The 25,877-nt window shown below is 55.0% G+C and overlaps 8 protein-coding genes across 8 annotated transcripts; 6 read left to right on the top strand and 2 right to left on the bottom strand.

Moving 5' to 3' along the window:
- Positions 1 to 754: 754 nt before the first annotated feature.
- STEHIDRAFT_102576 (uncharacterized protein) lies at positions 755 to 2,738 on the bottom strand (the record flags this gene model as incomplete). The annotated part of the gene is made up of 3 exons (XM_007308137.1): positions 2,148 to 2,738; positions 1,049 to 2,096; positions 755 to 994 (listed from the first exon to the last, which is right to left on the bottom strand). Exons 1-3 carry the CDS (start codon positions 2,516 to 2,518, stop codon positions 755 to 757), a joined length of 1,659 nt encoding a protein of 552 aa, XP_007308199.1. The 5' UTR covers positions 2,519 to 2,738.
- Positions 2,739 to 4,285: 1,547 nt separating this feature from the next.
- STEHIDRAFT_63633 (putative translation initiation factor aIF-2BI/5-methylthioribose-1-phosphate isomerase) lies at positions 4,286 to 5,839 on the top strand (the record flags this gene model as incomplete). The annotated part of the gene is made up of 6 exons (XM_007307708.1): positions 4,286 to 4,411; positions 4,485 to 4,907; positions 4,973 to 5,174; positions 5,241 to 5,287; positions 5,351 to 5,454; positions 5,563 to 5,839. 6 exons carry the CDS (start codon positions 4,286 to 4,288, stop codon positions 5,837 to 5,839), a joined length of 1,179 nt encoding a protein of 392 aa, XP_007307770.1.
- A 1,959-nt stretch (positions 5,840 to 7,798) lies between these two features.
- STEHIDRAFT_171152 (uncharacterized protein) lies at positions 7,799 to 10,566 on the top strand. The gene is made up of 19 exons (XM_007308136.1): positions 7,799 to 8,162; positions 8,223 to 8,301; positions 8,362 to 8,379; positions 8,439 to 8,536; positions 8,592 to 8,601; positions 8,675 to 8,692; positions 8,746 to 8,771; positions 8,834 to 8,859; positions 8,928 to 8,959; positions 9,019 to 9,043; positions 9,106 to 9,117; positions 9,177 to 9,192; positions 9,259 to 9,298; positions 9,359 to 9,465; positions 9,517 to 9,573; positions 9,637 to 9,664; positions 9,717 to 9,774; positions 9,846 to 9,870; positions 9,930 to 10,566. Exons 1-19 carry the CDS (start codon positions 7,990 to 7,992, stop codon positions 10,153 to 10,155), a joined length of 1,074 nt encoding a protein of 357 aa, XP_007308198.1. The 5' UTR covers positions 7,799 to 7,989; the 3' UTR covers positions 10,156 to 10,566.
- Positions 10,567 to 10,879: 313 nt separating this feature from the next.
- Positions 10,880 to 12,418, top strand: STEHIDRAFT_114085 (N-terminal nucleophile aminohydrolase; the record flags this gene model as incomplete). The annotated part of the gene is made up of 4 exons (XM_007308135.1): positions 10,880 to 11,925; positions 12,002 to 12,041; positions 12,107 to 12,368; positions 12,393 to 12,418. 4 exons carry the CDS (start codon positions 10,880 to 10,882, stop codon positions 12,416 to 12,418), a joined length of 1,374 nt encoding a protein of 457 aa, XP_007308197.1.
- Positions 12,419 to 13,317: 899 nt separating this feature from the next.
- On the bottom strand, positions 13,318 to 15,081 carry STEHIDRAFT_63614 (Tfb4-domain-containing protein; the record flags this gene model as incomplete). The annotated part of the gene is made up of 8 exons (XM_007307704.1): positions 13,318 to 13,669; positions 13,763 to 13,799; positions 13,916 to 14,051; positions 14,177 to 14,302; positions 14,371 to 14,522; positions 14,576 to 14,617; positions 14,675 to 14,838; positions 14,888 to 15,081. 8 exons carry the CDS (start codon positions 15,079 to 15,081, stop codon positions 13,318 to 13,320), a joined length of 1,203 nt encoding a protein of 400 aa, XP_007307766.1.
- Positions 15,082 to 15,619: 538 nt separating this feature from the next.
- On the top strand, positions 15,620 to 21,243 carry STEHIDRAFT_160649 (uncharacterized protein; the record flags this gene model as incomplete). The annotated part of the gene is made up of 16 exons (XM_007308134.1): positions 15,620 to 16,006; positions 16,081 to 16,207; positions 16,265 to 16,551; positions 16,612 to 17,155; positions 17,210 to 17,656; positions 17,709 to 17,747; positions 17,803 to 18,002; positions 18,057 to 18,117; positions 18,183 to 18,574; positions 18,677 to 18,833; positions 18,956 to 19,085; positions 19,309 to 19,789; positions 19,858 to 20,633; positions 20,699 to 20,756; positions 20,819 to 20,976; positions 21,033 to 21,243. 16 exons carry the CDS (start codon positions 15,620 to 15,622, stop codon positions 21,241 to 21,243), a joined length of 4,455 nt encoding a protein of 1,484 aa, XP_007308196.1.
- A 695-nt stretch (positions 21,244 to 21,938) lies between these two features.
- STEHIDRAFT_102570 (pre-mRNA-splicing factor SLU7) lies at positions 21,939 to 24,047 on the top strand. The gene is made up of 6 exons (XM_007308133.1): positions 21,939 to 21,983; positions 22,041 to 22,163; positions 22,222 to 22,928; positions 22,994 to 23,342; positions 23,404 to 23,832; positions 23,898 to 24,047. The coding sequence occupies exons 1-6, from the start codon at positions 21,968 to 21,970 to the stop codon at positions 23,963 to 23,965; spliced, it is 1,692 nt and encodes a 563-aa protein (XP_007308195.1). The 5' UTR covers positions 21,939 to 21,967; the 3' UTR covers positions 23,966 to 24,047.
- Positions 24,048 to 24,179: 132 nt separating this feature from the next.
- On the top strand, positions 24,180 to 25,397 carry STEHIDRAFT_160647 (uncharacterized protein; the record flags this gene model as incomplete). Its single annotated transcript, XM_007308132.1, has 2 exons — positions 24,180 to 24,939; positions 25,018 to 25,397. 2 exons carry the CDS (start codon positions 24,180 to 24,182, stop codon positions 25,395 to 25,397), a joined length of 1,140 nt encoding a protein of 379 aa, XP_007308194.1.
- Between the last annotated feature and the right edge of the window lie 480 nt (positions 25,398 to 25,877).

Below are 25,877 nucleotides of genomic sequence, written 5' to 3'. Positions count from 1 at the left end.
CTTATATGGACCTCTCCAACACCTCAGGACAATCGTGTACTTGCCATTATCGATGGCATTAATGTAGGTAAGGCAGGTACGTATGTCTAGCACAAACCGTACCACCCCACAGAGTGACTACATACGATACAGTCCGTCCTCGAGCTCAGAGACCACCACGCACCACACCAACACCACACCGACAGAACAGAACAAACATATGTATGTATGTACTATCCACTATCCACTATGTAAATGTTCATCATCGTATCCGAAGCTCGACATCTATATCATCAACTGCAGTCCGTGCGAGTATATAATCCACATCCACCGTCACGCACAACCAACACCATAAACGAGAGCCAGTGCGACCAGACAGCCAGCCAGACAGACAGACAGGCATAATTTATCCACCGACCAAATAATGTAAGGATCTCATGACTGTGACGTCGACCAATGACATTCAAAATACTACAGGAACAGAACAGAGAGAGGTGATGAAAAATCCCAGGGAAAATACGCGGGAAAGTGCAAGTGCAAAGGGAAACTAAACTATGTGAACAGACCGGCCAGTAATGTACTGTTAAGTAAGGTAAAAATGCTACAGTGAATCTGAAATCGAGGATGCACAATGGTTAAGTATAAAGAAGACTTGCAAACCGGCCAAACGACACGTCGCATTCGACGTGAATGGACGGGGAGAGGTGCAGAAGGTAGAGGGCCTCCATGAACGCGTTGAAGAGTATATATCTTCAGAAGGCTGCGAGAAACCGAGTCACCCACTCTCCTCCGCCTCCACCTCCGCCTTCAACCACTGCATCACCGCCTCCACACCCAGGCTCGGCTCCACCCCTCCCATCCCCTCCTTCAACACATCAAGCACCCGCTCGCCCACCGCGGGCGTACACTCCTCCGCCCTCCCAAACCCCGTCAAACACCCCGCGCGATACTGTCCCTGACTGAGCCCCAACATCCCCGCGACCGTCTTCGCGTTCGCGTTCCTCCCTTGCTGTCCCTGTCCCTGTCCCTGTCCCTGTCCCTGCTGGCCTGGATAAGGATAAGGATAAACATAAGCCTGCAGCAGAACCGGCAATGCGACGAGCGTGGGCATATCCGCCGTCAGGACTTCTAATTCCTTGGCATCGGGGATCTTGTGCGGCTGAGCCTGAGATGTTGCTCCAGGTACGGGCGCAGGGTTCGCGTGCACGAAGTCGAAGAGAGCGACGAGGCCCTTGAGACCGTCGAATGCGTCGTCTACGGCCTCTCGTGCGAGACATGTGGAGACGCGGTCCGCGGAGGGGCGCGGAAGCGTGCTCAGGAGATCATAGAGGTTGCGCGCGTCCGAGGCAACGGACGAGACGTGTCGCTCTTGAGGGGGCGAGGGAGGCCGTGAAGGCGGAAGCTTGAGTGTAAAGCGCGTGGGGGGCGGTGTCGAAGGAGGGGTCGTCGAGCGCCCTTTCTTGATAGCCGTAGGGAGGGGTACGGGCGAAGTGGGCGGCGAGTTGGCGGCAGGTGCGCGATGAGAAAGAGCTACAAGGCCATGCCAGACCAAAGAGATGAGGACTGTGGCGAGGTGCGACTGCGATGGTGCAGTGGTGTAGTATCGGGAAAGCGCCCGCGCGTAAATCGGAATGATGGTCTGCAGGGAGACGATGGATGGATGCTGAATCGGACCTGTCTTCGGTAAAGAGCCGACTTTGGGACCAGTGCCCGTGGGAACAGTCGGTGAATACTCCAGGCCGTCAATCAGTTTCACAAGTTCGTCCTTGATTCCACCTACGAGCGGGTGGACGACCCTGCTGATAACAGAATTTAGGGCCTCCCTGGTAGGCTTCAGACCATCGCCCCGAGCGTCCGGTACGTCCTGACCGAGAGACATCTCATCGAGGCTCTCCAGAAGCTCACCCGCAAATGTGGCATAGGCAAGAGCATGAAGTTGAGTTGGGTTCGGGTTTAGAGTTTGAGGAGTGGGCACAAGGGGGGTTGAGAAGGCGGGGGAGTTCAAGAGGGGCACGAGGTGTGCGTTGAGGTTGGTGAGAAGGATGGAGAGAGGGCGGTGAAGAGAGCGAATGATAGCCTTGCGAAGATGAGGATTCTCCCGCGTGGCGTTGAGCTCACTAGATCGTTTTGAGTGTATGTATTGTGAGATTAGATGGGGAAGGACTCACGTCGCAATCAGCGCTCCCAGGGTATGTCCACGCCCGGAAGGAATGGCACGACGGCCGTTAACGAGTTCATGAGGAGCAGCCGGCCCTGTCGGCTGAGCGAGGGCCTTGGAGACCGCCTCGCTGAGCTTGAGCTGAAGGGTCTCGAGGTAGTGACCGTCCTGTACGATGGAAGCGGCAGGCTGCGACTGAGCAGGAGCGGGGGAGGGCCTCCTGCTGAACGTAGTAAGGGACAGCTTGTGCATGGCGCGAGGGGTCCTGTCCGCTGGCACGGTAGGGTCCAGGCGAGGAGAGGCGGGAGTGGATGCAGGGGCGGGAGAGGTGGGGCGGCTTGAAGGGCGGAAGAGTGAAGAGGGACGAAGTGCGTGCATCATGTCAGCGGGTAGGGGGAGGGGGTAGGGTATCTAATGAAGAGTACGACGGGCGAGATGGATAGGGAAAGCAGCTCTCGCTGCTTTGTTCTAGGGCTCTATGCGTCTGTGCGTTGTCCTGAAATTGTATTTTTCTTTTTCTTTTCGATTGCGGGCGGAACGAGATGGTAAGAGAAAGGGCAGGCCAATTATCCCATGAGAGAAGAGAGAAGAGTGGAAGAAATGTTTGTGTTGGGAGCAAGGGGTGCTAGGGAGGACGGTCTGTGTCGATGAGGAGAGCTACAAGCGGAGCGGAGGGAATGTTGTTGATCTTGTGTGAGCTGCTGGCAGATACACGGTCAGCGCAGACGGGTGGATGACGAAAGGAAACAACCAACAGAATGGATGGGCAGAAGCTCATAGGTTGTCGGGTGTGCACAGAGCGGGCTGGAGTGGGAGGAAGCCGTTGAGGATGGGGACGAGAGAGAGCTCTGACCGGCAAATTTCTGGATCGATGCCACAAGATGCTCCTTCCAGCTTCCCACGCCCCCCAATGACGCCCGGGCTCAACTCGACTCCTTCGAGTCATCCCTCTCCGTTTCTCGTCCTCTACGTCCGCATGGAACTCCGTGTAGTATTCACTCGCTCGACCTCTCACGTCTCGCACGTTCAGTCGTGTCTTGCGCGCGACCTCGAATCGAATCCGCGTGAAGACCTTGCACTCTCATCTTTCCCGGTTTGGCTTCAAAGACGTTCTCCGCTCTGATCGACCGCACCGCTCCAGGACCCCGCACGGATGAAACGGCGTGTGGCTAAACTGATGCTGGTCCCTCCCAACTTGTCACCTCATCAACGTTGCACGTCGCAAATAGCTCCGGAAGTCCTATATCTCCTTCGTTTCCTTTTCACCGCGATTCTCTTCTCAGGACGCTCCTGCTAAGTGCGCTGTTCCTCTATCTTTGTACCTCGCTCGTGTTCATCACCGTGCTTCCCGGTCGGCCTTGTTAATCTCACTTTTTGCTCTCTTCCGGATTCAAGCAGCACATATTCCTTGTACGGGATGAGACTGCCAGCCGGACGATGAGATCACACCTTCCTTCAGTCTACCGTATATCACGAAAGCTTTTGTGTTGTTGGCGTGGACACAACAACAAAACAGATCATCTTGTCAAGCTCACTACTATCTTCCTTCCCGAATCGACTTCTTCATGTGGTTGGGATCTGAGCTGAATCCCGTCCATGATTTTGAATGTAGTATCATGCTACCCTCGATGCGTGATGCGTCTCAAGAGGAGGAAGGAAACCACCTCCGCAGACCGCCTCTGTAAATGGCTTGTTCTCATAGGTTCCAAGTGATACCGGTGCCTGGGGTCTGCTGTAGCGTCGTGGTTAGCAGATCCTTCGTCTCACAGGATGTTATTGCAGTCAGTCTCAACTCCGCGCAGTGAGCTTGACATTCGTTAGATCTGTCAATGAAACTTGCAGCCTCTACGGCGAACATGGCTCAAATGGCTTCCGGATGTCATTACCGGCGCACTTCCGTTCATTGCATCCGAATGAGACCTACTCCCGGCCGCATTTCTCTACCAAGATAAACCGAGCCCCTTTCTATCGATAATTTTCTTTTATCTGCGGCTCTTTCGGACAAGAAGATGATGCGATGTATCGTCATCCGGATCCCACGCCATCTCAAGTCTCGAAAGTTTCTTCAACACCATATTATCACTTCCTCTCTACCTCCTCTCCTCATCATCGACCACTGATCGCTGAACCATGGCCGACACTACTCCCATGACATCCATCCGAGCTTCCGATGGCAAGATCGAAATCGTCAACCAGCTCCTACTCCCCCACACCACCGAATGGCTCGAGATCAATTCCGTCGAAGAAGCCCATGAAGCCATAAAATCCATGAAAGTCCGTCTCCCACTTTCCACTCCCACCTCACAGCACAACACTCATCACATCTCAATTCTCTCATACTTTCCAGATCCGAGGCGCACCAGCAATCGCCTCCCTAGCCGCCCTCACCTTCGCCCAATACCTCACCCGATCTCTCTCCGCCTCTCCACCCCCAGCCTTCCTCTCCTCCCCCTCCGCCCTCCAATCCCACATAACCCCCATCCTCGACTACCTCTTCACCGCGCGTCCCACCGCCGTCAATCTCGGCGCCGCCACCCGTCGTCTCGCCCGAAAACTGCAGTCCTCGATCGACGAAGGCAAAGACGCACGGACGGTCGCAAAGGAGCTCGTGGAGGAGGGAGAGGCCGTGGCGGGGGAAGACGTGGGGAGGAATAGGGCGATGGCGAAGTGGGGTGGGGAGTGGCTCGTTGGGGAGGTGAAGAAAGCGGGTGGGGAGGGTAAAGATCTGAATGTCATGACGGTCTGTAATACTGGGTCTCTGGCTACTTCCGTGAGTTTTTATTTTCTGTTATTCTATTTTAGTCGCCGGGTTGATGGGGCGAGTCGGGTGAATAGGGATATGGGACTGCGCTGGGACTCATCACGTATCTGTACGAGACGAACCAGCTGGGCAGAGCGTATTTCACACAAACGGCACCGTACCACCAAGGTTCACGCTTGACTGCCCTCGAACTCAAAACGCTCGGCATTCCTAACACCATGATCGTCGATACCATGGTCGGTTCTCTCTTCCAACACCACACTATCCATGCCGTAGGTCCGTATACCAGCATCGCATTCATTCTCGTCATCCGTTCCTGATCACTTTTCATTCGGTCTACAGCTGTCGGTGCAGATCGAGTCGCCCGTAACGGAGACACTGCAAACAAGGTATGCATACCCTTGCATCACCGTCTCTCTTTGCCGTGCATGAAGTGACCATACAATGACCAGATCGGAACATACAACGCTGCCGTCCTCGCAGCGCGCCACAAAATCCCGTTCATCGTCGTGGCACCCGTTAGCACCGTAGATCTCGACGTCGCAGACGGATCCAAGTACGTACCCTTCCCTCTTCAAATTTCTTCCTCACTTCGATCCCCCCGCGTCTTAAACTTCCACTCACCTCACCTCACCATCCCCGTTCGCCCATCTGTCCTCCTCAGGATCCCAATCGAACACCGCCCCCCACTCGAAGCCTGCATCGTCCGCGGCGCCGTCTACAACCCCTCCGCTCCCTCTCCCTCTTCCTCCACGACTGACGGCAAGAAAGAACAAGTAGCAGTCATGATCACCCCCGAGGGTCTCGACGCCGACCCGCTTGGGATCTATAACCCGAGTTTCGACGTTACGCCGGCGGAATTGATCAGTGCGATCGTGACGGAGAAGGGCGTCGCTGTGAAGGGGAAGGATGGGCTTTTCGATTTGAGTGGCGTTGTTTGAGGCCTGTTGTACCGGTGACCGATAGAGGGGATTGATTTGTATGTACGACGTATTTTGGGGGGAGGGGGGTCATCGCGCTAGTGAGTTAGTCGTTTCTTGATATTGTTTTAGCATTGCGTGAGGCCCGAGGCCGTACGGTGACCGACAGAGAGGATTGATCTGTGTGAAGTATATTGGGGTGTAGTAACATCGCGCTAGTGAGTTTTTTTGTTTCTTGCTATTGTTTTAGCCTCTGAGAAGCAGCCCTCGACGACAGAGAAGAGACGTGCTCGTCTGCCAGTGTACAAACTATAATAGTCTTCGAGAAAGATCATTCTATGCGCGACTTTGGACGCTTCGAATTTCTTTGCGACCGGCATGTGTTTTTGGGCCTGCGAGGACTAGTCGGCGTTTCTTTGAATCGCCTGAGGTTCTGGTCGGGTTTTGGGATCCGAACGAGGCTAGCTGAGCTTTGAAGATGATGCGTTGATGCGTTGATGTGTAGATGCTCGATCGACAGCTGGAGAAGTTGTCTACAATGGCATCCACGTGCGCGCATCTTAACTCTCTCGTCGGAACCTGTCAACCCTTTTTTTCATGTTTTTCCGGGATAATTTTGTCGCCCCTGTACCCCGATGCCGGTCCCGCACTTTGACGGATCTGCTCGCGGTTCCGAGGAGTGCACCGAAAGGCACGCAGATCGCCACTGGACACAATGATCGCCATATAATTGCTCGCGTTATGTGCAAGGTACGAGGGTTTTTTTTGCGCCTTTCCATGTCTCTCCACAGGCTCTCGATCTCGAGAGGACAACGTTCGTCGTCGTTGATGCTCTTCGCCTGTATGACTTAGACTCCTTCGGGACGGAACCGCACGCTTTGACACCTTTCCGCTTGGCTTTTGCGCCAGAAGACGGACAAATCTAAGTACCCTCCATGATGCTTCCGTTGGCCTCATCGTTGAGGTACTCAAGCCGATGAATGATGGATGTTGTGCTCAACATCGCCACCCCGCGGTGTCGTTATTTGTCGCTTTCGTGCTCACAACGCGATGTCACGGGTAGGCGTAGGCACTGATTTCGTCGAGATCCGTCATATGTCATTTATTTAAAATATATTTTGTCCTCCATCTGCCCTGTGGCGTCGACAGACTGGTCACTGGCAACGGTCTCCTCTGCGCTCCATCACCTGGTGTATGCAGACATGGGAACACCTGACGACTTTCAGAGCAGCGCTAACGGGTTTCCTGTGTTCTCGCAGTTACTTGTCGTTTCGAGGACTGAAGTTAGGATCGATAATCAGACTTCTTCACGATGTACGCTTGCGCCGCGTCCTTCCCGGTTCCGGTCTCACGGCGTCCGGTTATCGCGTTCTTGGAAGACAAATACAGACACGGAGTCTTCCTGGAGTCCATCCAGTCACCATCTTCTTCTCTTGCTTCTGGCTTTTTTTGCTTGAGCCCCAACTTAGCCGACAGTAGCTTTCCTAGTGAGTCATATTCAGCTGCTCCCTCAGCTGTGTATGTGCTCTTCAAAGGGCGAGGAAAGTGCTGTTCGGTATGTGGTGGAATCGTATGCAAATACCTCGTAGTCCAGCGCTGAGCGCAGCCCTGGAAGAGCTTCCATAGGTCACTCATGCTCAGGGCTGTTTCTTTTTGCCTCCGTCATTCGTGGGACATATTTCCCCGCTGTCTTACATCGGGTATGTCGGAGCTGCCATACCTGCCGGCGGGATCCCAAGCCCTCGACAGATCCATAATAAGCGATCGCCCCATCCGTCCATCAGCTTTGATTTCTTAAGGTTTTAGAAGTTCGCGAGAGAAAGAGTCGGAAAGGCACGGGGATCTCTGCAACCTTACTTTCCCGCCCCCCATGCGCATTTGCGCGAGTGTGCGATTGACAGGAACCCATGGCACCCGCCCGTGCAACCCATAATAAAGGCCCAGAGTGACTTTCCTTCGAGCCCCGGCCCAGCTGATCCCCTTTATGAGTGCTCCTCGCCACTCTATCCCCTACTGAGTCCATCCCGTTGGATTGTATCATATACTTTCTCTACTTCTAAGGCAACCAAGGGCCTGCTCTCTTTCTTGTTTCCTATCTACTCCCACCGCGTCCTATCTTAGTCTCCGCCTGTAGACGATACTCACGGGTCTGAGTCCTTCGATTCGACGACATGACGAGCACCGTCGACGCTGCTGCTTCCCTCTCTGTTGCCCTCGCGGCGGCCTCTTCCGCCTCTGCTGCTGCTGCTGCCGCCGCTACCGAGGCTGCTATCTCCGCTGCTATCGAAAGTTCCGCTGGGACGACATTTGGAGCGCTGTTGGATGGTGGTTTGGTAGCATTCCTGTGCGCCCCCTCTCACTTCTCCTATCATATCGAATTATTGACGAGGTTTGGAATGCCTAGCCTGTATGGGTTTGCGTGTGCGCAGACATGGGAATATTTCGTGAGGTATAGGAGCGATGGGTCATACATGAAAGTTCTTGTGCGTCGTCCTCCCCATCCATCCGTACCTCGACAAGCGGTGCTGACAGCTTTGGTGTAGGTTGGACTCATTTGGGCCGTGAGTGTTGGCCGCATAATTCCCCGACACGCAGACACTCACCAGGGTATGGCCGTCAGCTTAACACAGTGCATCGATTTTTCGACGTCAACATGTTGTGGTTCTATTTGGTCTCAAGAGGAGATGGCAACATTTTGAACCTCCTGTCTGCGAATTGGTGCGTTCTCTCTCGAGTTTCCACGTACTGCCGCTCATGCGGCGCCACATCGTAGGAGCATCCTGGTAAGACATATAACGACTACGCACGCTTCTCTCTCCGTTGACCTTCTCACTTCCTCTCGTATTCTTCGTCAAGGCCAGACTGTTTCCTTCCGTAAGTCCCCGTCTCACAACCGTATCCAGGAGTGTACTGAAGTATTTCGCCAGGAAATTGCTATCACACTCGTTCAATGGTACGGGACCCATTCTGTCGGTATCATTCTATGGTCGATTAACAATCTATTATAAAATCCAGTTTCTTCGTGATGAGGATCTGGCTATGTATGTCTCAACTTTCCCGCCCCACGTTCCCGCCCCCTCGCCACCGGATGCTAATAATTTCGCGATAGTTTCCGAACGAAGGGCCGTATCTTGGATTCTGGTATGTTCTGCATCTTCCATGTATTATAAATGCTCGGGTCGCTCATCCGAGGCCTTCAGCTGGTGCCTATCGTGGCTAGCCTAGGTGAGCGTCCTTCACGGCCACAAAGAGCTTGACTCTGACAGAACAACCGCTACGGCACGCAGCATTCGCCATGGGTGAGTAATTATTTCCAGGTAGCCATCAAACTAAGTGCATGGTTGACCCCTTTTTATAGCTTATATTGTCAGAGCGTGAGTCCCTCTTGAGCACCGTCGCACTTCACGCATGTACTCACCTTTTACCCGCCTCATTTCTAGATTCCAATTCCCAGAGTTTTCCGATGCACCAAAACAGAAGGCGAGTCGACCTCGACCTTGCCGCGTTCCGAATTCGTTCTAATGGAATTATTTGCAACAGTGGATTGTGATATGCTATTCCTCGATCCGCGCCGGAACGGACATCTTGATCTCGCTCGTCCTGTCCTGGTTATTGTATCAGAAGGGCAAAGTGTCCATGAGCCACCTGTGCGTACATCCCTGTCCGCCTCAGGCTATCCAACCTAACAACAATAACAGCAAGGGAGTTTTGCGGATTTTGTTCCAATACACAATCACCACAGGAGTCCTCGCTAGGTAAAGTTTGCGGTTTTTTGAGCGATAATGCGCCCTGACTAACAGAAATGATGTTGATTACAGTTCAATGGCTACACTTGTTGTTATCATGGTCGGTTTCCGCCTCGTATTGTCCTATACCCAATTTTGACGGCTCCGTTCAGTTCGTATGCAGGCCAGATAATCTGGTATATATCGGCCTCTACGACGTTTACGGGATCCGTAAGTGATCTAAGCCAAAGTTCACTCTACAACGATTACGGTGCTCACTATATCCCCCTGCCCCACTTCAGTCTTCTTCAACTGTATGATGGCCTCGTAGGTTTGGTCCACCTGTCCACGTCCACCCTTACTCAATCACCACCCTTATCCCACAGCCTGAACAGCCGCGAAAATCTCCGCGCCGTCGCCCATCGCGATCACATCCTTTCCGACCTCAGCTCTGGCCACAACTCCGTCCGAGTCCAAGTCCCCGTCGTGCAAACGGTGGAATACACCTTCGACGACCGCGAGGTCTCCAAGTCCCGTTTCACCGAGAGCCACCAGACGTCGGCCCGGACGACACAAGAGGACGCCGAGGCCAACTATCAGGAGACAAAATAGCTGCTTCGCATAGACTTTGGTCTTGGATCGGACAGGCAACCTTCTGAAAGAAGTCGTGGCTTTTAGACCTGTATAACATTCAACTCTTGCGGTATTCATTTCCAAAAGAGACCGTGGGCGGGGGCGGCGATGTTTGGTTATGCTTTGTACTTGTAGGGCAGATTTTCTGGGTGGATTTTTTTTGTGCTAGTTATTGTTTTTGTGCTTTTTTATCTCCACTCATTTATGGTCCCCCATTCGGTTGTCACTCTTATGGACTCGTTTTACTGTTGTCCCCTTATCTCACTTGTGTAACGGCAGTGCGCAAGCCTTTTCATGTCATATACCCCGTCCATGGCTAGATTCTTAGACACATGATAATGTCTTCCAAAACCGAAGACGTCTTGGAGCCCTTCGTAAATAGGGTTTCCTACTTGCGCCACAAACTTAGTAGCCAACCGGTTGGCGCCGGTCAACAACACGCGATCGGGAAGACCCGACACGGTGCCACAGCTTGAACTTGGCCTGAACCCGTTGTTTACTCGCAGCCGGAATCGATTGGTGCTCTCGAATTCTGACTTTTCGACCTGCTTAGGTATCTTGGTTCATACAAAATCTTTTAGACTCGCGCTATAGGCCCACAGCTCCATGAGACAACTAGGCCCTGGTGCTACTGTGACTCTGAGGATCGATTGAGGTTGTCGCGGTTTCTTCCTCTGTCCTGAACTTGATGTCCTCCCTGCCCATGTCGATAAATGATACCGAACTCACTCTCGATGGATCTGAGCCATCCCATATAAACCAGTTCTTTTATCACGTTCGGTCTACCGAGACTCCCTCAGATGCCAACTTTGATCGTTCTATAGCCTCGACCGACCGGAAACGAAGAAAGCTGGCGCACGAGTCGATGAGCTCTGAAGTATCCCAAGATAATACGACAATACCCATTCCCGACTCTATCGGCCTCCATCCCCCTCGTACACATCCCGCTTGTGCCATCCCACCGGCTGAAACCCATTCTCCAACAGTCGCGAACAACAGCGAACCCCCCGCATCCGCCCCACCGCCCTTCTACCTCATCGCAGTCCACGGTGGCGCAGGTTCCCATTCTCGCTCATCCGACTCCACAATCAAACATTGCCTCCGCACCTCCATCCGTTCTGCTCTCCCCATTCTCTCCACTCCTACCCTCACCTCCACACCACCTTCCACCACTCCAATCCCCGCCGCCATCCCCACACCCACCCAAGCCCTCCAAGCCACCCTCACCGCCCTCTCCTCCCTCGAAGACTCCGAACCCCTCAACGCAGGCTACGGCTCCAACCTCACCCTCCCCGGCCACGTCGAATGCGACGCCTCCATCATGGACGGCCTTACCTCCTCCTTCGGGGCCGTAGGGGCCCTCGGGGGCGGAGTGAAACATCCGATACAAGTCGCGGGAAGACTATGTCTGGATCAGATGAGGTCGAGGGGCGTGAGGAGTGGAGGGAGAGGGAGGGGAGGGTTGTCGTTGGGGAGAGTAAGGCCGGTGATGTTGGTTGGGAGGGGCGCGGAGGGGTTCGCGAGGGAGAGTGGGATGGAGGTGCTCAACGATGATGAGGGGGGTATGATTTCGCCGAGGGCGAGGAGAGAGTGGGAGGGTTGGAGGAAGAGGTTGGAAGAGGCAGAAAGACGAAAGGAGGGCTCAGATGTGCAGGATGGTGAGGTACTGGTAGGGCTGAACGACAGGCAAGATACAGTCGGTGCGATCGCGTTGGACGCTGCTGGTAACGTCGCCGCTGGTGTATCGAGGTATGTATTCACTCAATCAATCCATCCAAGTCTTCGACTAAGTACCTCAGTCGAAGCTGACCGACTGTACTTATAGCGGTGGGCTACTACTCAAGCACCCAGGCAGAGTCGGAGAGGTAATCCTAATTCCAATCTTAACCCTCCCTTCTGTTCGTTCTCATCCACAAGACAATAACCACAGGCAGCCATATTCGGCGCCGGCTGCTGGGCCGAACAATCCTCCCCTTCCTCCTCCTCCTCCTCCTCCTCCTCCTCCACAACCCCTTCTTCTTCTCGCACGCACAACCGCACACTAGAAAGCCTCGCGCTCAGCGTCTCCGGCACAGGCGAACTCATCCTCCAATCCCTCATCGCTCGATCGCTCGCCGACGCGCTTTTCGCTGCCTCCCCCGAACAGGACACGCATGATATTCTGCGGTCTGTCTTGGTGGATGAGTTCTACTGTACGTTGTCCTTTGATTAACTAGGTGTGATGGGTCCATGGAGTGGCTGATTAGGAGTGGATATGAGCTACAGATGTATGGAAGGAACGGGGCGAAGAGGAACCGAACGTCGGAGTCGTGCTCGTCACGAAAGAAAAACCCTCAAACTCGGACTCGGACTCGGACTCGGACTCGGACGTTCCTACTCGTAAGGATTTCTCAACTATCATGACAGGGAAGGGCCCATCCTGACTCTGATTCTCTCTGTCACTTTCGTTTTGGGGCGTATAGCAAGGCTCTGGTGCGCATTCACCACCCCAAGCATGGCCATAGCCTATGCCTCGTCTTTGGATCCTAAACCAAAAGCAAGTTCAGATTCACTTCCTCCACTCTACCCATGCATCCACTCATCGGCTCTATCTCTGACATCCCATTCCATTTCGTCGCACTGTATTTACTATCTCGATCGACGAACCACTAACGCGAACAGGCCAAGATCCTGCGCAACCCTTATCATTCACACAACGCTCCGGACGGACGTGCGCCGTGGTTCGTCACGAATCTGCCACTGTGCTGAATACCGAACACTGAACCTGCCACCGTGCTAAAACACCAAACACCGAACACTGGTCCTGAACACCGAGGGCGCGCTCGAATTGGAGGTTGGAGTTGAACTTTAGGTCTTTGGATCCATCGAACGCTGGAGGTCGTTGGTAGGTCTTTGGGGCGATACTGTAAGACTCTCACCGGGGTTTAACTTAACTTAACTCAACTTACAGGAGATGGCATCGTTCTGCAGACTTCGAACTTCGTGGATCGGTCAGGTCAAGAAAAAGAAAGCAAGCCCGAAGGACTCGAATCGATATCCGTCACCACACCTCAGCTCAACAGATGCACAACCCTCCACCCTTCTCGCTCTCTCACGTTACCCTCTATACCCCACCCCCACCCCACCCAACCCCACCACCAATCACCTCAAACTCGAACTCAACGACCCCGCCCCCGCCCCCGTCCCCATCCCCATTCCCATTCCCGTCTGTGTCTGTGTCTGCGTCGCAGTAGGCGTTGGCGTCCCCACCGGCGTCGGCGTCGGCGTAGGTCTCGCACGCGGTGTCCCGTTCCCATTCCCATTCCCATTGCCCATTCCACCTCCATTCGCGTTCCCCATTCCACCTCCATTCGTGTTCCCCATTCCACCCCCATTCGCATTCCCACCCAAATTACCGTTGACAGCCCCATTCCGACTGGATGGAGTCCCGGTCCCGGGGAGTATAGGTCTCGAGGCGTTAAGTCTCTGTAGAGTTTTAATCGGGAATTTCGTCCTGTTGCGTCGTGCGTATCAGTATTTGTGCGAGGAGACGGATATACGGATGAGTTGAGTGGGAAGGAAACGGGTGAGGGTGAGGGTGACGTACCTGCAGGTCGAGCAGACTGGTACGGGGGCACAGAAGACTGTTTGACGTTACGAGTGGCATTAGGAGGAAAGAAGAGCGAAGAGCGCAGAGGAAAGACGGAAGAACGGAAGGACGGAAGAAGGGAAAAAGGAAAGGAGGAGAGAAGAGACTGACTAGACAAACAAACAGAACACACAAACCCAATATCCACAATATTTTTATGACAGAAACAAGCCGCCCTGAAATCGATCTTGTCCTGTTTCGGAACGGCGAGGATCTGGCGGAGGGCGGGTGGGGGGAGGAAGGACATCTGGTTCGTTTTCGTTCGTTGCGTCAATGTCAATGGCATGTTAGCAACCATGTCAAGGTGAAGGTGAAAGTGGAAGGGTGATTGGGATGGGGGAATGAGAATGGGAATGGGGGAACGGGACGTACGATGAGGTACTGCAGCAGTGCGTCTCGCCGCTCGAGGTAGATGTACGATCCAGCGGTGAGATGTGCCGTCTGTTGGAGAAAGACGGTGTCGGGTCCGTAGACTTTACACACGTCTATCGTCACTTTCTGCATCCCGCCCACCCATATTTGCATCAGCATCTCACAAAACGGCGAGATGGTAGGGAGACACGCACCAGCTTTTGGGCGGAGAAGATGGAGTTCATGACGGGGATGTAGGCCGTGGAGAGGTCGGGGGAGACGGAGAGGATGAGGATGCGGGGGTCGACGTGGGCGGCTGGGTCTTCTGGGGCGTTGGCGGTGGGGACGTGTGTGATTCGGTTGATGTCTATTACACGCTAAGCTAAACGCGAACGGTTGAATGACGGAAAAGACACGCACAGCATAGTGCCTTTGTGAGAGCACCGACGAGAGCGACGGGTTCTGTGTGAGGTGGGTGAGCGAGTGGGTGGGTGGCGAAATGAGAAGAGGGTGTCGCACCTTCCTCGGGCTTGTTCTGCGCCTCGAGCAGTTCGAGTTCTTCCGTTATTCGACGGACGATGGCTGAATCGACGAGACGAAAGGGTCTGTATGAGTTCGCACTGGATTCGTCTGCCGTCTGGTCCTGGTCCGGTATAGAGTCGGAGGAGGAATAGAGCATCACACTGACTGGCCCTCAGTGTCAATACTCGGCGTTCTCAGCAGCGAACGCACCTCTTCCCAGGAAGCGCGCCAAAGACGGCGAGTGAGTTCTCATGCTTGGAGGCGATGTGGGAGTTGATGAAGGTGAGGACATGGGAGAGGAAGACGTGTAGGGGGAGAGGGTGTGCGTTGGAGGGGTCGGCGGAGAGGAGCCACTGGGAGGGAGAGAGGTCTATGATGAGCGAGAGGTGGGAGGCCTTGTCCATGACGGTGATTCGTGTGCGAGGGCAGATCTAGAGCTTGGCGGGCAGAGTGCGTCGAGGGTGCTGCTTACGTAATGGACTTGGTCATCGTCACGGACGGCGTGCGAGCGGTGATGGGTGATGAATTCACGGGGGGCTGGGTGATTGGCGAGGGGCAGTGGGCATGCGAGGGAGGAGATGAGAGGGTACGGACGGGAGGAGATGTGGGTGTATGCCGTCGCACTGGCCGGGAACGACGGGAAGGGGAGAGCGAAGGCCGATAACGATGAGAGGGTGAGGGCCTGGGCAGTCGGCGACCGCGGACGCTGGACGGCTGGCCGGGAGGGCCGGGTGTGGCTGTGGCGAAGACGGGCTTGCCGCCGCTGTTGTGGCCGTGGGCGCTGGGGAATGTCGTTGTGGCCGGTTCGAGCACGGCGTATGTCCAGCGGTCTGGAATAGACAGAGAGAAGTCTGGAAGGAGCAGAGAACACAAAAAAGGGCCGGAAAAGGGGAGATACGAGATGTCGCGCTGGAACACGCTTGGCCGCTATGCGCGGTAGCGATGGCTCCAGCTCGCGGCCATCCCCGGCGCCACGGGGCGAGCTCGTCACCGTGTGAATCAGTCCCCTCCACGTCGTCCCTACGTTTCCGTCCCTCTCTCATCTCCCCTCCCCATCTCTCCCCCCGACCCGTCGTCCTCACCGACGACTCCTTCATGTACCCCATGAGCGAGCTAGACAACCTCTCCCCCCCGGAGCACCCCTACTCCAACAACGTCGATGACCTCACCACGGACGACAACATGCACCTAGACTCGGACTCCGATGCAAAGGACGACGCTGACGCTGACGCCGACGTCGACTACCTCGACGACCCACAGCCCGTCCAACCCGTCTACCACGCCCAGCAGCCCTCGCCCCCTATGGACATCGACTATGAGGAGGACCCAGTGCGTATCCTTCCCCCTTTTCCTGTGCGCGCTAGGCTCATGTTCGGTGTGCGCCACCCATTTTGTGTGTTCAGGATTCGGTCGCCGACGACGAAGAGGACGACGAGGACGACGCGTCGTATGCGGACGAGGAGTATGGCTCCACCAAGAAGAAGTCTGCACCCAAGAAGCCGAGAAAGAAAGCCCCGCCGAAAGCGAGAGGTACGTCCCATTCCCCCTCGCCACCTCTTTCCCCTCCCCCTGACCTCTCTCGTTTAGTTCCGTCGCGTCCAATCTCTTCAGACTCGGACTCTGAGTACGGCGCGCGTTCGAAGAAGAAGAAGAAACCCCGCGTAGAGGAAGTCCGCACGTCGAACCGTGGCGTCAAGGTGCCCAACTACGCAGACGACATTGAGGACTTTGCCGCCTTCGACGAGCCAGACCCTGGTTATTACGTCGATACCTCCGCCACAGTCAAGGAGGGCGACGAGATTGAGGCGGTTCTTGGTCATGTTCGGGATGAAGGCCACGACGACGATCCAGAGGACATTTGGACGGAGAATATTGTGCGTGCTATTATCCGTTTCGTAGTTGATATTCGTTCGCTTACAGGGGTTTGTTTGCAGCGCTTCACCATCAAATGGAAGGGATTCTCGCATCTACACAATACAGACGAGGTCTACGAGTTCCTCAAACGGTTCAAAGGCCTCAAACGCGTCGACAACTACATCAAGAACTATAAGATCTGGCAAGCCCGCCTCGCCGAAGCCGTCACCTCCGAGGACCGCGAGTCGCTTCTGCTCGAGAAGGAGCGCGACAAGGAGGAGCTCGAGACGTATTGCAAGGTCGAGCGCGTCATCTCGCACCGCGTCCGCGGCACCGAACCCGAGTACTTCGTCAAGTGGCAAGGCCTCAACTACGAGCACTGTACGTGGGAGTCCATGGGTCAGATCAAGACGCTCGCGCAGGACCTCGTCGAAGCCTTCCGCGAGCGCGAGGCAGAGGCAAAGTTCCCGTTCAAGAGCGCGTTGTACTCGAGGAACCAGCGTCCGAAGTTCGTCAAAATCATGGAGGACCCGCCGTACATCACAAAGACGGGCGGAAAGCTGAAGGACTTTCAGCTCACGGGCCTCAACTGGCTCGCGTATCTGTGGTGCCATGGCGAGAACGGTATGTACTTTTTTTTTGTGCCACTCGGTAGCACCGCTTCTAATGACTTTCCAGGAATTCTTGCGGACGAGATGGGCCTCGGAAAGACCGTGCAGACGGTCGCGTTCCTGTCCTATCTCTTCCACCAGATGAACCAGTACGGACCGTTCCTCGTCATCGTTCCCCTCTCGACCATCACCGCCTGGCAGTCCCAGTTCGCCACCTGGGCTCCGGAACTCAATGTCATTACCTATATCGGCACCGCTACCGCACGGGAAATCATCCGGACGTACGAGTTTGGGCCGTCGAATAAGAAACTCAAGATGAACGTGCTCCTGACCACGTATGAGTTGACCTTGCGCGACTCTAAAGAGCTCGGTGAGATCAAGTGGCAAGTCCTCGCGGTCGATGAAGCCCACAGGTTGAAGAACTCGGAGAGTCAACTTTATGAGGCGTTGAGATCTTTCTCGGCGGCATCGAAGTTGCTCATCACGGGCACCCCTCTTCAAAACAACGTGAAGGGTGAGTAGACGTTTGGGCGGTCTGTGTCACACCGCTGACCCTTGCTTTACAGAGTTGCTTTCCTTGATGCATTTCCTGATGCCCGAGAAATGTGAGTATACGCGTTTTATACTTATCCCGCTAGTCCTCACAAAATTCCTCTTCAGTCGCCCTTACGAACGAATTCGACCTCAACGATGCCGATCACGAGACAAAGATCCAGGAGCTGCACAAGCAACTGGAGTCGCTGATGTTGAGACGGCTCAAGCGCGACGTGCTCACGTCCTTGCCTACGAAGAGCGAGCGCATCCTGCGTGTCGAGATGAGTGGTCTGCAGACCCATTTCTACAAGAACATCCTGACGAAGGTTTGTTTTCGTGCCTCTTCGTAGTTCTCGGTCGTTCTCTGACATCTATGACAGAACTTCTCGGCTCTCGTCAAGAGCGCGAACGGGAACAACAACATCAGCTTGCTCAATATTGGTGCGTCTTTACCCCTGCATCGCGTGACCTGGTCAGCAAGCTGATTTGGCCGTCGCCGTATGCAGCGATGGAATTGAAAAAGGCTGCGAACCACCCTTATCTGTTCGACGGCGCCGAGGTCAAGGCCGATGCGAACGAGGAGGTCCTTAAGGGCCTCGTCATGAACAGTGGTAAAATGGTCCTCCTGGACAAGCTTCTCGCGCGGCTGCGCTCCGATGGGCACCGCGTCCTCATTTTCAGTCAGATGGTGCGCATGCTGGACATCCTGACCGACTATCTTACGCTGCGTGGGTACCAGCATCAGCGGCTGGACGGGATGGTCGCGTCGGAAGCACGGAAGAAGTCGATCGCTCACTTCAACGCGCCCGGCTCACCCGATTTTGTCTTTTTGCTCTCCACTCGCGCGGGCGGTCTGGGCATCAACTTGGAGACGGCGGACACCGTTATCATCTTCGATGTGAGCCCCGTTCCTGCTTTCTTTCTCTGCCGACGCCGACGAGGACGTTATCGGTTAAGCGAGCGGCAGTACTGATTCGTCTTCCGTCCGTCACGCACACAGAGCGATTGGAACCCTCAAAATGACTTGCAGGCGATGGCCCGCGCTCATCGCATTGGGCAAAAGTCCCATGTAAGCGTCTACAGGTTCGTCAGCAAGGACACTGTGGAGGAGGACGTCCTCGAGCGCGCGAAGAAGAAGATGGTGTTGGAATATGCCAGTGAGTCCCCGTCTTCCACGACGCCTTCCGCGGTGCCTAGCCGCTTCGCGCCCTTTCCATTCGTCTTCGCCCTCGCCTCGCCCGGCTCGCTCCGGTTCCCCTGCTCACGGTCGCCGTTTTAGTCATCAACCAGATGGACACTTCCCAGGCGCACCTCTCTGGCAAGGGCGGCAACGTGAAGGACCTGGCCAAGCCTGACAATTTGAGCAAGGATGAGCTTACCGCCGTGCTCAAGTACGGCGCACAGAAGATGTGCGTAATTTCCCCTCGCCGTCACCCTTCCCCCTGAATGCCGGCTTTCTTTGTCGTCGGCCGCGCCTCCATCAACCTCCCTTCCTTTTACTTCCCCCGCGCCTTTGTCCCCTCCTTTCCCTCCTTCATCCTGTCCTCCACCTGTGCCGCCGCCCCCTGCACCGCTCCGCCCCCTACGATCAACGCTGACATATACGCCTCTTTCGCCCTGGATGCTATATAGGTTCGACAAGGACGACACGCAGCAAAGCAAGAAGCTGGACGAGATGGACCTCGACGATATCCTGAACCGCGCCGAGGATCACGAAACGATGGCTGAAGGCGCCGACGGCGGGGCCTCCCTCGGCGGCGAGGCCTTCATGGCCCAATTCGCGGACATCACGGACGTGAAGAACGATCTCTCCTGGGAGGACATCATCCCGCTCGAAGAACGACAAAAGATCGAGCGCGAGGAGGACGCGAAGAAGGCGGAGGAGTTGGCCGTTGCGGATTCGAGGGATAGGAAGAGGTCGCATGCGCCGGTGTCGTACGAGGGGATGGATATCGACCAGCCTGCGCCACAGCCGGCGGCGAAGAAGCCGAAGCCGCAGCCGCAGAGGAAGACGGCGAGTCAGAAGGCGATGGAGCTTAAGGAGAGGGATGTGAGGGTGTTGATTAGGAGTATGCAGAAGTGGGGGGATATCAGGCAGCGGTATGATGTTATAGTGAGTTTTTTTTCTCTCTTTTCGGTAGTTGGGATGTCGGTTTGTTGAAGATGGTTGGGTGGCGTTAGGTCACCGAGGCGAAACTGGGGGAAAAGAACAAAGGGATGATCATCGACGTCGCGGACGACATCGTCGATATCTGCTCCCAGGCCGTCGAGGAGAACAATAACCAGAAGCGGGCTCGGCTCGCCGCAGGGGAGACCCTCACCACCGCCCAAAAGAGCAAGGCCGTCCTCGTCACGTATCGCAACGTCGGGAACATCAACGCCGAGACCGTCGTCTCCCGGACGCGCGACCTCAAGATCCTCTACGACCACCTCAGCCCTCTGACCGAAGAAGAGCGGTACCACTGGGCGATCCCGATCGAGAACATTCGGCCCACGCTCAATTGGTCGGGTCGATGGGGCCCGCAGGACGACGCGATGCTTTTGGTTGGTGCGTTCACGTACGGGTTCGGGAATTGGGAGGCGATGCAGAAGGATCCGAAGCTCGGGCTCGAGGGGAAGTTTTTCCTGGAGGAAGGCAAGAAGGGCGAAGACACGGCGTCGAAGCCCATTCCGAACGCGATCCATCTCGTCCGGCGGGGCGATTTCTTGCTCGGGATATTGAGGGAGCATGACGAGAAGCTGCGGTCGTACGAGACTTCGCTCAAAAGCAAGGGCGTGCTCAAGATCTCGTCGTCGCCGCAGCCGGTGGCGTCGAGCAGTCATAATAGCCATACTGGGGGCAGTTTGAAGAGGAGGGCGGAGAGCGAGGCGGTGGCGTCGGTGGAGGATACGAGTAATAAGAAGAGGAAGAGGAGGCCGACGCCGACGTTTACGGATTCGGAGTCTTCGGATGAGTGGTGCGTCTGTTTTCTTTCTGCTGCTTGTGTTTGTGTGCTTGGCTTATGCGAGTTTCGTTTGACAGTCCGTCGATGGATGAGGCGGCGACAAAGGAGGAGTTGCGGCCGGTGAAGAAGCAACTCGTGCGTCCTGTCTTGTTTTTTTACTCTCTTCCATGACGTCGCTGAGCATTCCATGACTTTAGAAACAACTGAAGCTGTCTGGGGGCGATATGCCGAGGGAGGACAAGGTCGCGTTGCTGAAGGAGTCTTTGGCTGCTATCGGACGGCGGATAGAGGTTGTGCTTGAGAACAAGCAGGCGGCGGGCGAGAACCGAGATCGGTGGAGACGACATCTTTGGACGTGAGTATTCGTCGCTCTCGTTCTTTTTCTTTCGGCATGTCTGATCTTTCACACAGCTTCGTCACCCTGTTCTGGCCAAAGAAGGTGAAGGCGGGCAAGTTGGAGGAGATCCACGCGAAGATGGTGATGAAGGAGGCATCCGCAGAACCGGGTGCGTCGAAAAAGCCACGTTCGAGCATGCCGAACCCGAAGCCCAATGGCAGCAGCGCCATCCCCGCGTCCGGTCAATCCTCGTCTGTCAAGGTGAACGGAAAGTCGTACCGATGATGAACCCTTGCCTTGCACCAGAACCTCACCATCTCCGCTCCCCCACTCTTATTGCCTTGCTTATACACCGTCATCTTCGCTCGCTCTCTCCGCCCTTGGTTGCTGTCCCTGTCCTCCGTGTTTTCCATACTGTACACATCCGCTCCGCCCTCGCACCAGCTCCCGTATAATGCTCAGCTCAGCTCAGTCCGTCGAACATTCTTTCCTCGTTGCTTTGTGCCCCTTTCGTGTCTTATTCTATTCTAGCCTACCGCCTACCCTATCCGTTTTCTGCTTTCATACCCTTCCTTCTTCTTTGTTGGGCCGTCAGACTACATACATACTCGCTCAAGTCGTTGGTTCCGCCTCGTAGTCCTTTTGACTTATGTGTTCCTCTTTCTTTCTTTCCTTGCGTTTGGGCCTGTCTCTTGTCTTTTACTTGCCGCATAAATGTTTAAAGTGTACTTCTAAGCGTTTTTTTCTCTCTCTTTTCTTGTGTTTATCACTCTGTACACTCGTATCAAAGGATTATAATACGGAATTTCTATATGGTTTGTAACCCTGCAGATGTGCTTTTCCTTGGGTGCAGCAGAAATGTCAAAGTGAGGGGATTGTCGCCACACGAGGCTGCGCCACAGGTGAGCTCCGACGCTTTGTAAGCAGCGCCACGCATGTCGCTTCCTGCTCCTGCTGGACTTGTTCGTGACTTGCTCTCTCACATCTTCGTCTTCGATACAAACAAATCATGGCCTCCTCTAGTGGTGCGTGAAGAGCCGAGACTACCATATCACTCAAATGACTGACTTGGCTGTATATAGCTGTTGGAAAACTGTCCAGGGAGGAGTTCCGCCGACAAAAGGACCTCGATGCCGCTCGTAAAGCGGGTACCGCACCTGCCGCTCTTGACGAGGAGGGCAAGGCTATCAACCCTCATATTCCTCGTACGTTCCACACATCCATGTTCTGAAACACACGAGCACTAACACTGTCATGTCACAGAGTACATCTCACAGGCTCCATGGTACCTCGACACTGGCGCGCCCTCTCTCAGCCATCAACGGCGACCGCAAGACGACCGCTCCTCTACCAAGCTTGATACCTGGTACGACCGGAACGTCAAAGCCGGACCCGCGGCGACCAAGTACCGCAAGGGCGCGTGCGAGAACTGCGGCGCCATCACGCACAAAAAGCAGGACTGCCTCGAGCGTCCGCGGAAGAAGGGCGCGAAGTACACGAATCGAGACATCGCTCCGGACGAGATCATCCAGGAGGTGGCGGCGGGGTACGATGCGAAGCGCGACAGGTGGAACGGGTACGACCCGTCGGAGCATAAGAAGATCTACGAGGAGTACGAGGCGATAGAGGCGGAGCGGCAGAGGTTGAGGGAGGAGGAGATTGATAATCAGACGACGACTGATTTGGCGGCGGTGAGGAGGGTGGCGAAGGCGGGCAAGGCGGAGGGCAAGGAGGGAGATGCGGATTTCGGGTCGAGCGACGAGGAGGACGCGGACGAGGATAAGTATGCGGATTCGGCGGACGCGGTGGGGCAGAAGATGGACACGAAGACGAGGATTACGGTTCGGAATCTGCGTATTCGTGAGGATACGGCGAAGTATCTCATCAATTTGGACCCGTCGAGTGCATACTACGACCCTAAGACGCGTTCGATGCGTGATAACCCTTTGAAGAACCTGCCTCCAGAAGAGGTGCGTTGTCCTTTTACTGAACTTTTTTTCTTCACTGCCCGTCTCTTACCGTGGTCATTATATAGGCTCCGTTTGCTGGCGACAATTTCCTGCGTCATTCCGGCGATGCTCCTCAGGTACAAGAGCTCCAGTTGTTCGCATGGCAGGCCGCTGCTCGCGGAAACGACGTGCACCTCAACGCCAACCCGACGCAAGGCCAGCTCTTGCACAAGGAGTTCAAAGAAAAGAAGGAAGAGCTCAAGGATACGTCGAAAGTCAGCGTGCTGGCGAAGTATGGTGGCGAGGAGTACCTTCAGAAGGTCCCGAAGGAGCTTCTCCAAGGACAGACGGAGGAGTACGTCGAGTATTCTCGGACGGGTCAGGTCATCCATGGGAAGGAGAGAGCAAAGGCTCGCTCGAAGTATCCCGAGGATGGTGAGTTCGCCGTGCTCGCATTCGCGTTACCATGCTGTTGGCTGACTTGATTCGCTCTTAGTCTATGTCAACAACCATACCGCCGTCTGGGGTTCATGGTATGACGCGACAGCTGGCACTTGGGGCTATGCGTGCTGCCACTCTTCCGTCCACCTCTCGTATTGCACGGGCGAAGCAGGCAAACTAGCCTCCCAAGCTTCATCCGCTCAAAACTTACTCGCTGCATCCTCCTCCCGCCATTCACCGCCACCAGAACAGAAGTCACTTGCAGAAGAGCATAACGAGCGGAAGGACAAGGGCAAGAGCAAGGCTTCGAACAAAAAGGCCCTTGGTGAAGATCCCGAGCTTAACCAAGACAAGTTGGCGGAGGCGATGAGCGAGGAACGGAAGAGGAAGTCAAGGACGGATGAAGGGGATGAGAGGTTCAGCAAGAAGTCAAAGGGTGGAGAATCTGACACCAAGAAGTTCGACGTGACCGAAGAGGAGCTTGGTATGTTTCTTTTTGACTTCTTCCCTATGCAAAGATGGAGACTGATTCGGATCCTTTTTCTGCAGAGGCCTACCGGAGGACACGCTCCATGGGAGAAGACCCAATGGCGAACTACGTCGACGAGGACCTCTAGGTCTATCTTTCCTTTTCTCCATTGCTTGTGTACTGTATTCTTGTATTTATGCTGCCGTTATTTGCTTTGGAATCATGAATGTTCCTACGTCTCGGTCACGTGAGATATAATGTTCAGAAAAATAGCCTCGTGTTCGTTGTTGATATAAGACGCGGTCGGCGTCTTGTGCACCTCCACCCATGTCTATTCTGGTTACTGCGCACAGTCATAGTCCATGCCCTACCCCTACACCACGTCTCTTTCTCTTCTTCTTGGCCTCGGCACGCGAATCGCCTTCAACAAGTTTGTAAACGTTCGCGAGACCATCACCATCGAGGACCATGTCCTCTCCGGCCTCGCCCAGGGTGTTGCCCTTTACTACTGTCTCATGGAGTTTCCTTACTACGCCTGGGGCGTGGGCCTCGTAATCGGCGCTAGAATCTTCATAAAATTCATCGTCACGCACGACACACTTGAATGCGCCTGCCTGCTCCTCGGAGTCGCAAGCGGTGTACTCTTCACGGACGTCATCTCCCAGGTGGTGGAAGACACCGGTGCGTCCGACCTCACGGGAACGGCCAGTTACGATGGCTCGATCGTCTCGTCCGCCATCTCTCGACGTCGCCTCGTCCAGTTTCGCTCCCCGACGCAGTCGAATACCAGCCGGGATGTCGACAGGCTTTACGAGCGTCGGAGGCGAGAGTTCCTCGATACCCCTGCTCCGTCGGTGACTACCGCCACCACGCAGTCTTGGGACTCCATGTCCGATTGGATCGATCCGAATCACACCATGAACCCTTTGGAGCGCGAAGTGGCCGCGTTGAGGAAGAAGGCATCGTTGGCGGACAGTGAGCGGAGGAGGTTCAAGGAGGAACAGAAGTGGGCGATGGCACAGGGGAATAAGGCAAGGGCGACCCAGATGGGGTGGCAGGTGAAGCGTTATTCTGCTCTCATGCAGAGCTTCCACAGGGAGGCCGATCTGAGGCTGTTGGAATGTATGTATCCCCTTTAACCTGTTTTTATGACATGATATGTGGCAAGGAATGTTGACTGTCGTGTGATCATAATCGCAGCTACGAATCAGCGTCACAGGCAAGAGATGGCCTCAGTTGTAGGAATGACACCTCAAACTCCTGCTCAGGTCTTCCCCTCTCAACCTGTCGTCGTCGCGGTACCCGTTTCCACATCCGCGCAACCACCAGCACCTCTCATAACGATCCCACAAGAGCCGCCCACCACACGCGACAAGGGCAAGGGCCGTGCTCGTCGAAGATCGAACCCTCCAGAGCCTGAAGAACGTCCTCTTCCTGTACCCCCACCATCGATGAGGCGTGCGAGTGGCGCAACAGAACGCTCGCAAGCCAACGGTCATGGCTCGGGCCACACCACTCATCATCACCAGCCGAAATCTATACTAAGCAGGCCCGGCGTTCGCGTGGAGGTGCACGAGTGAGTTCACTCGTTCTAAACCTCATGGTCGTCTGTGGTTCGTTCTTGTATATATTATTCTGAAATCTACCCCCGACTGTTGACGGCGTGGCGCAAGAAGGTACCCGAGCTCCAGCAGAAATCGCTCCTAGCCGCCGCACAACCTTCATCTATCAGCCCTCACCCATCATTGACGCACTTCACGACCTTTTACACCTTGCTACGACGAACACGACCCCTCATCCCCAATGTTCTACCGCTCCATTCGCTGTCATCACGCCCATCTGTATCACCCCGGACTGCTTAGAGTTTGTTATTCCATGCTTGCCCCATTGTGGTACCTCATTTGCTCCTCACTTACACTCTTAGTACTGATACGCTGCTGTATGGAAAATATTGGCATATCTCTCATTCCGGTCTACTTGATGGTAGCAGCATGGGCCCGGCCTGTTATTGAAGACTTCATGCTTCGGGTGGTCCGCATAAATGATACGCAGAATCACAC

This window comes from Stereum hirsutum (genome assembly GCF_000264905.1).
Source record: "Stereum hirsutum FP-91666 SS1 unplaced genomic scaffold STEHIscaffold_14, whole genome shotgun sequence".
In the NCBI taxonomy this organism is placed as follows: Eukaryota; Fungi; Basidiomycota; class Agaricomycetes; order Russulales; family Stereaceae; genus Stereum; species Stereum hirsutum.
Note: the sequence above shows the minus strand (reverse complement) of the source record. Positions and strands in the feature narration are given on the sequence as shown.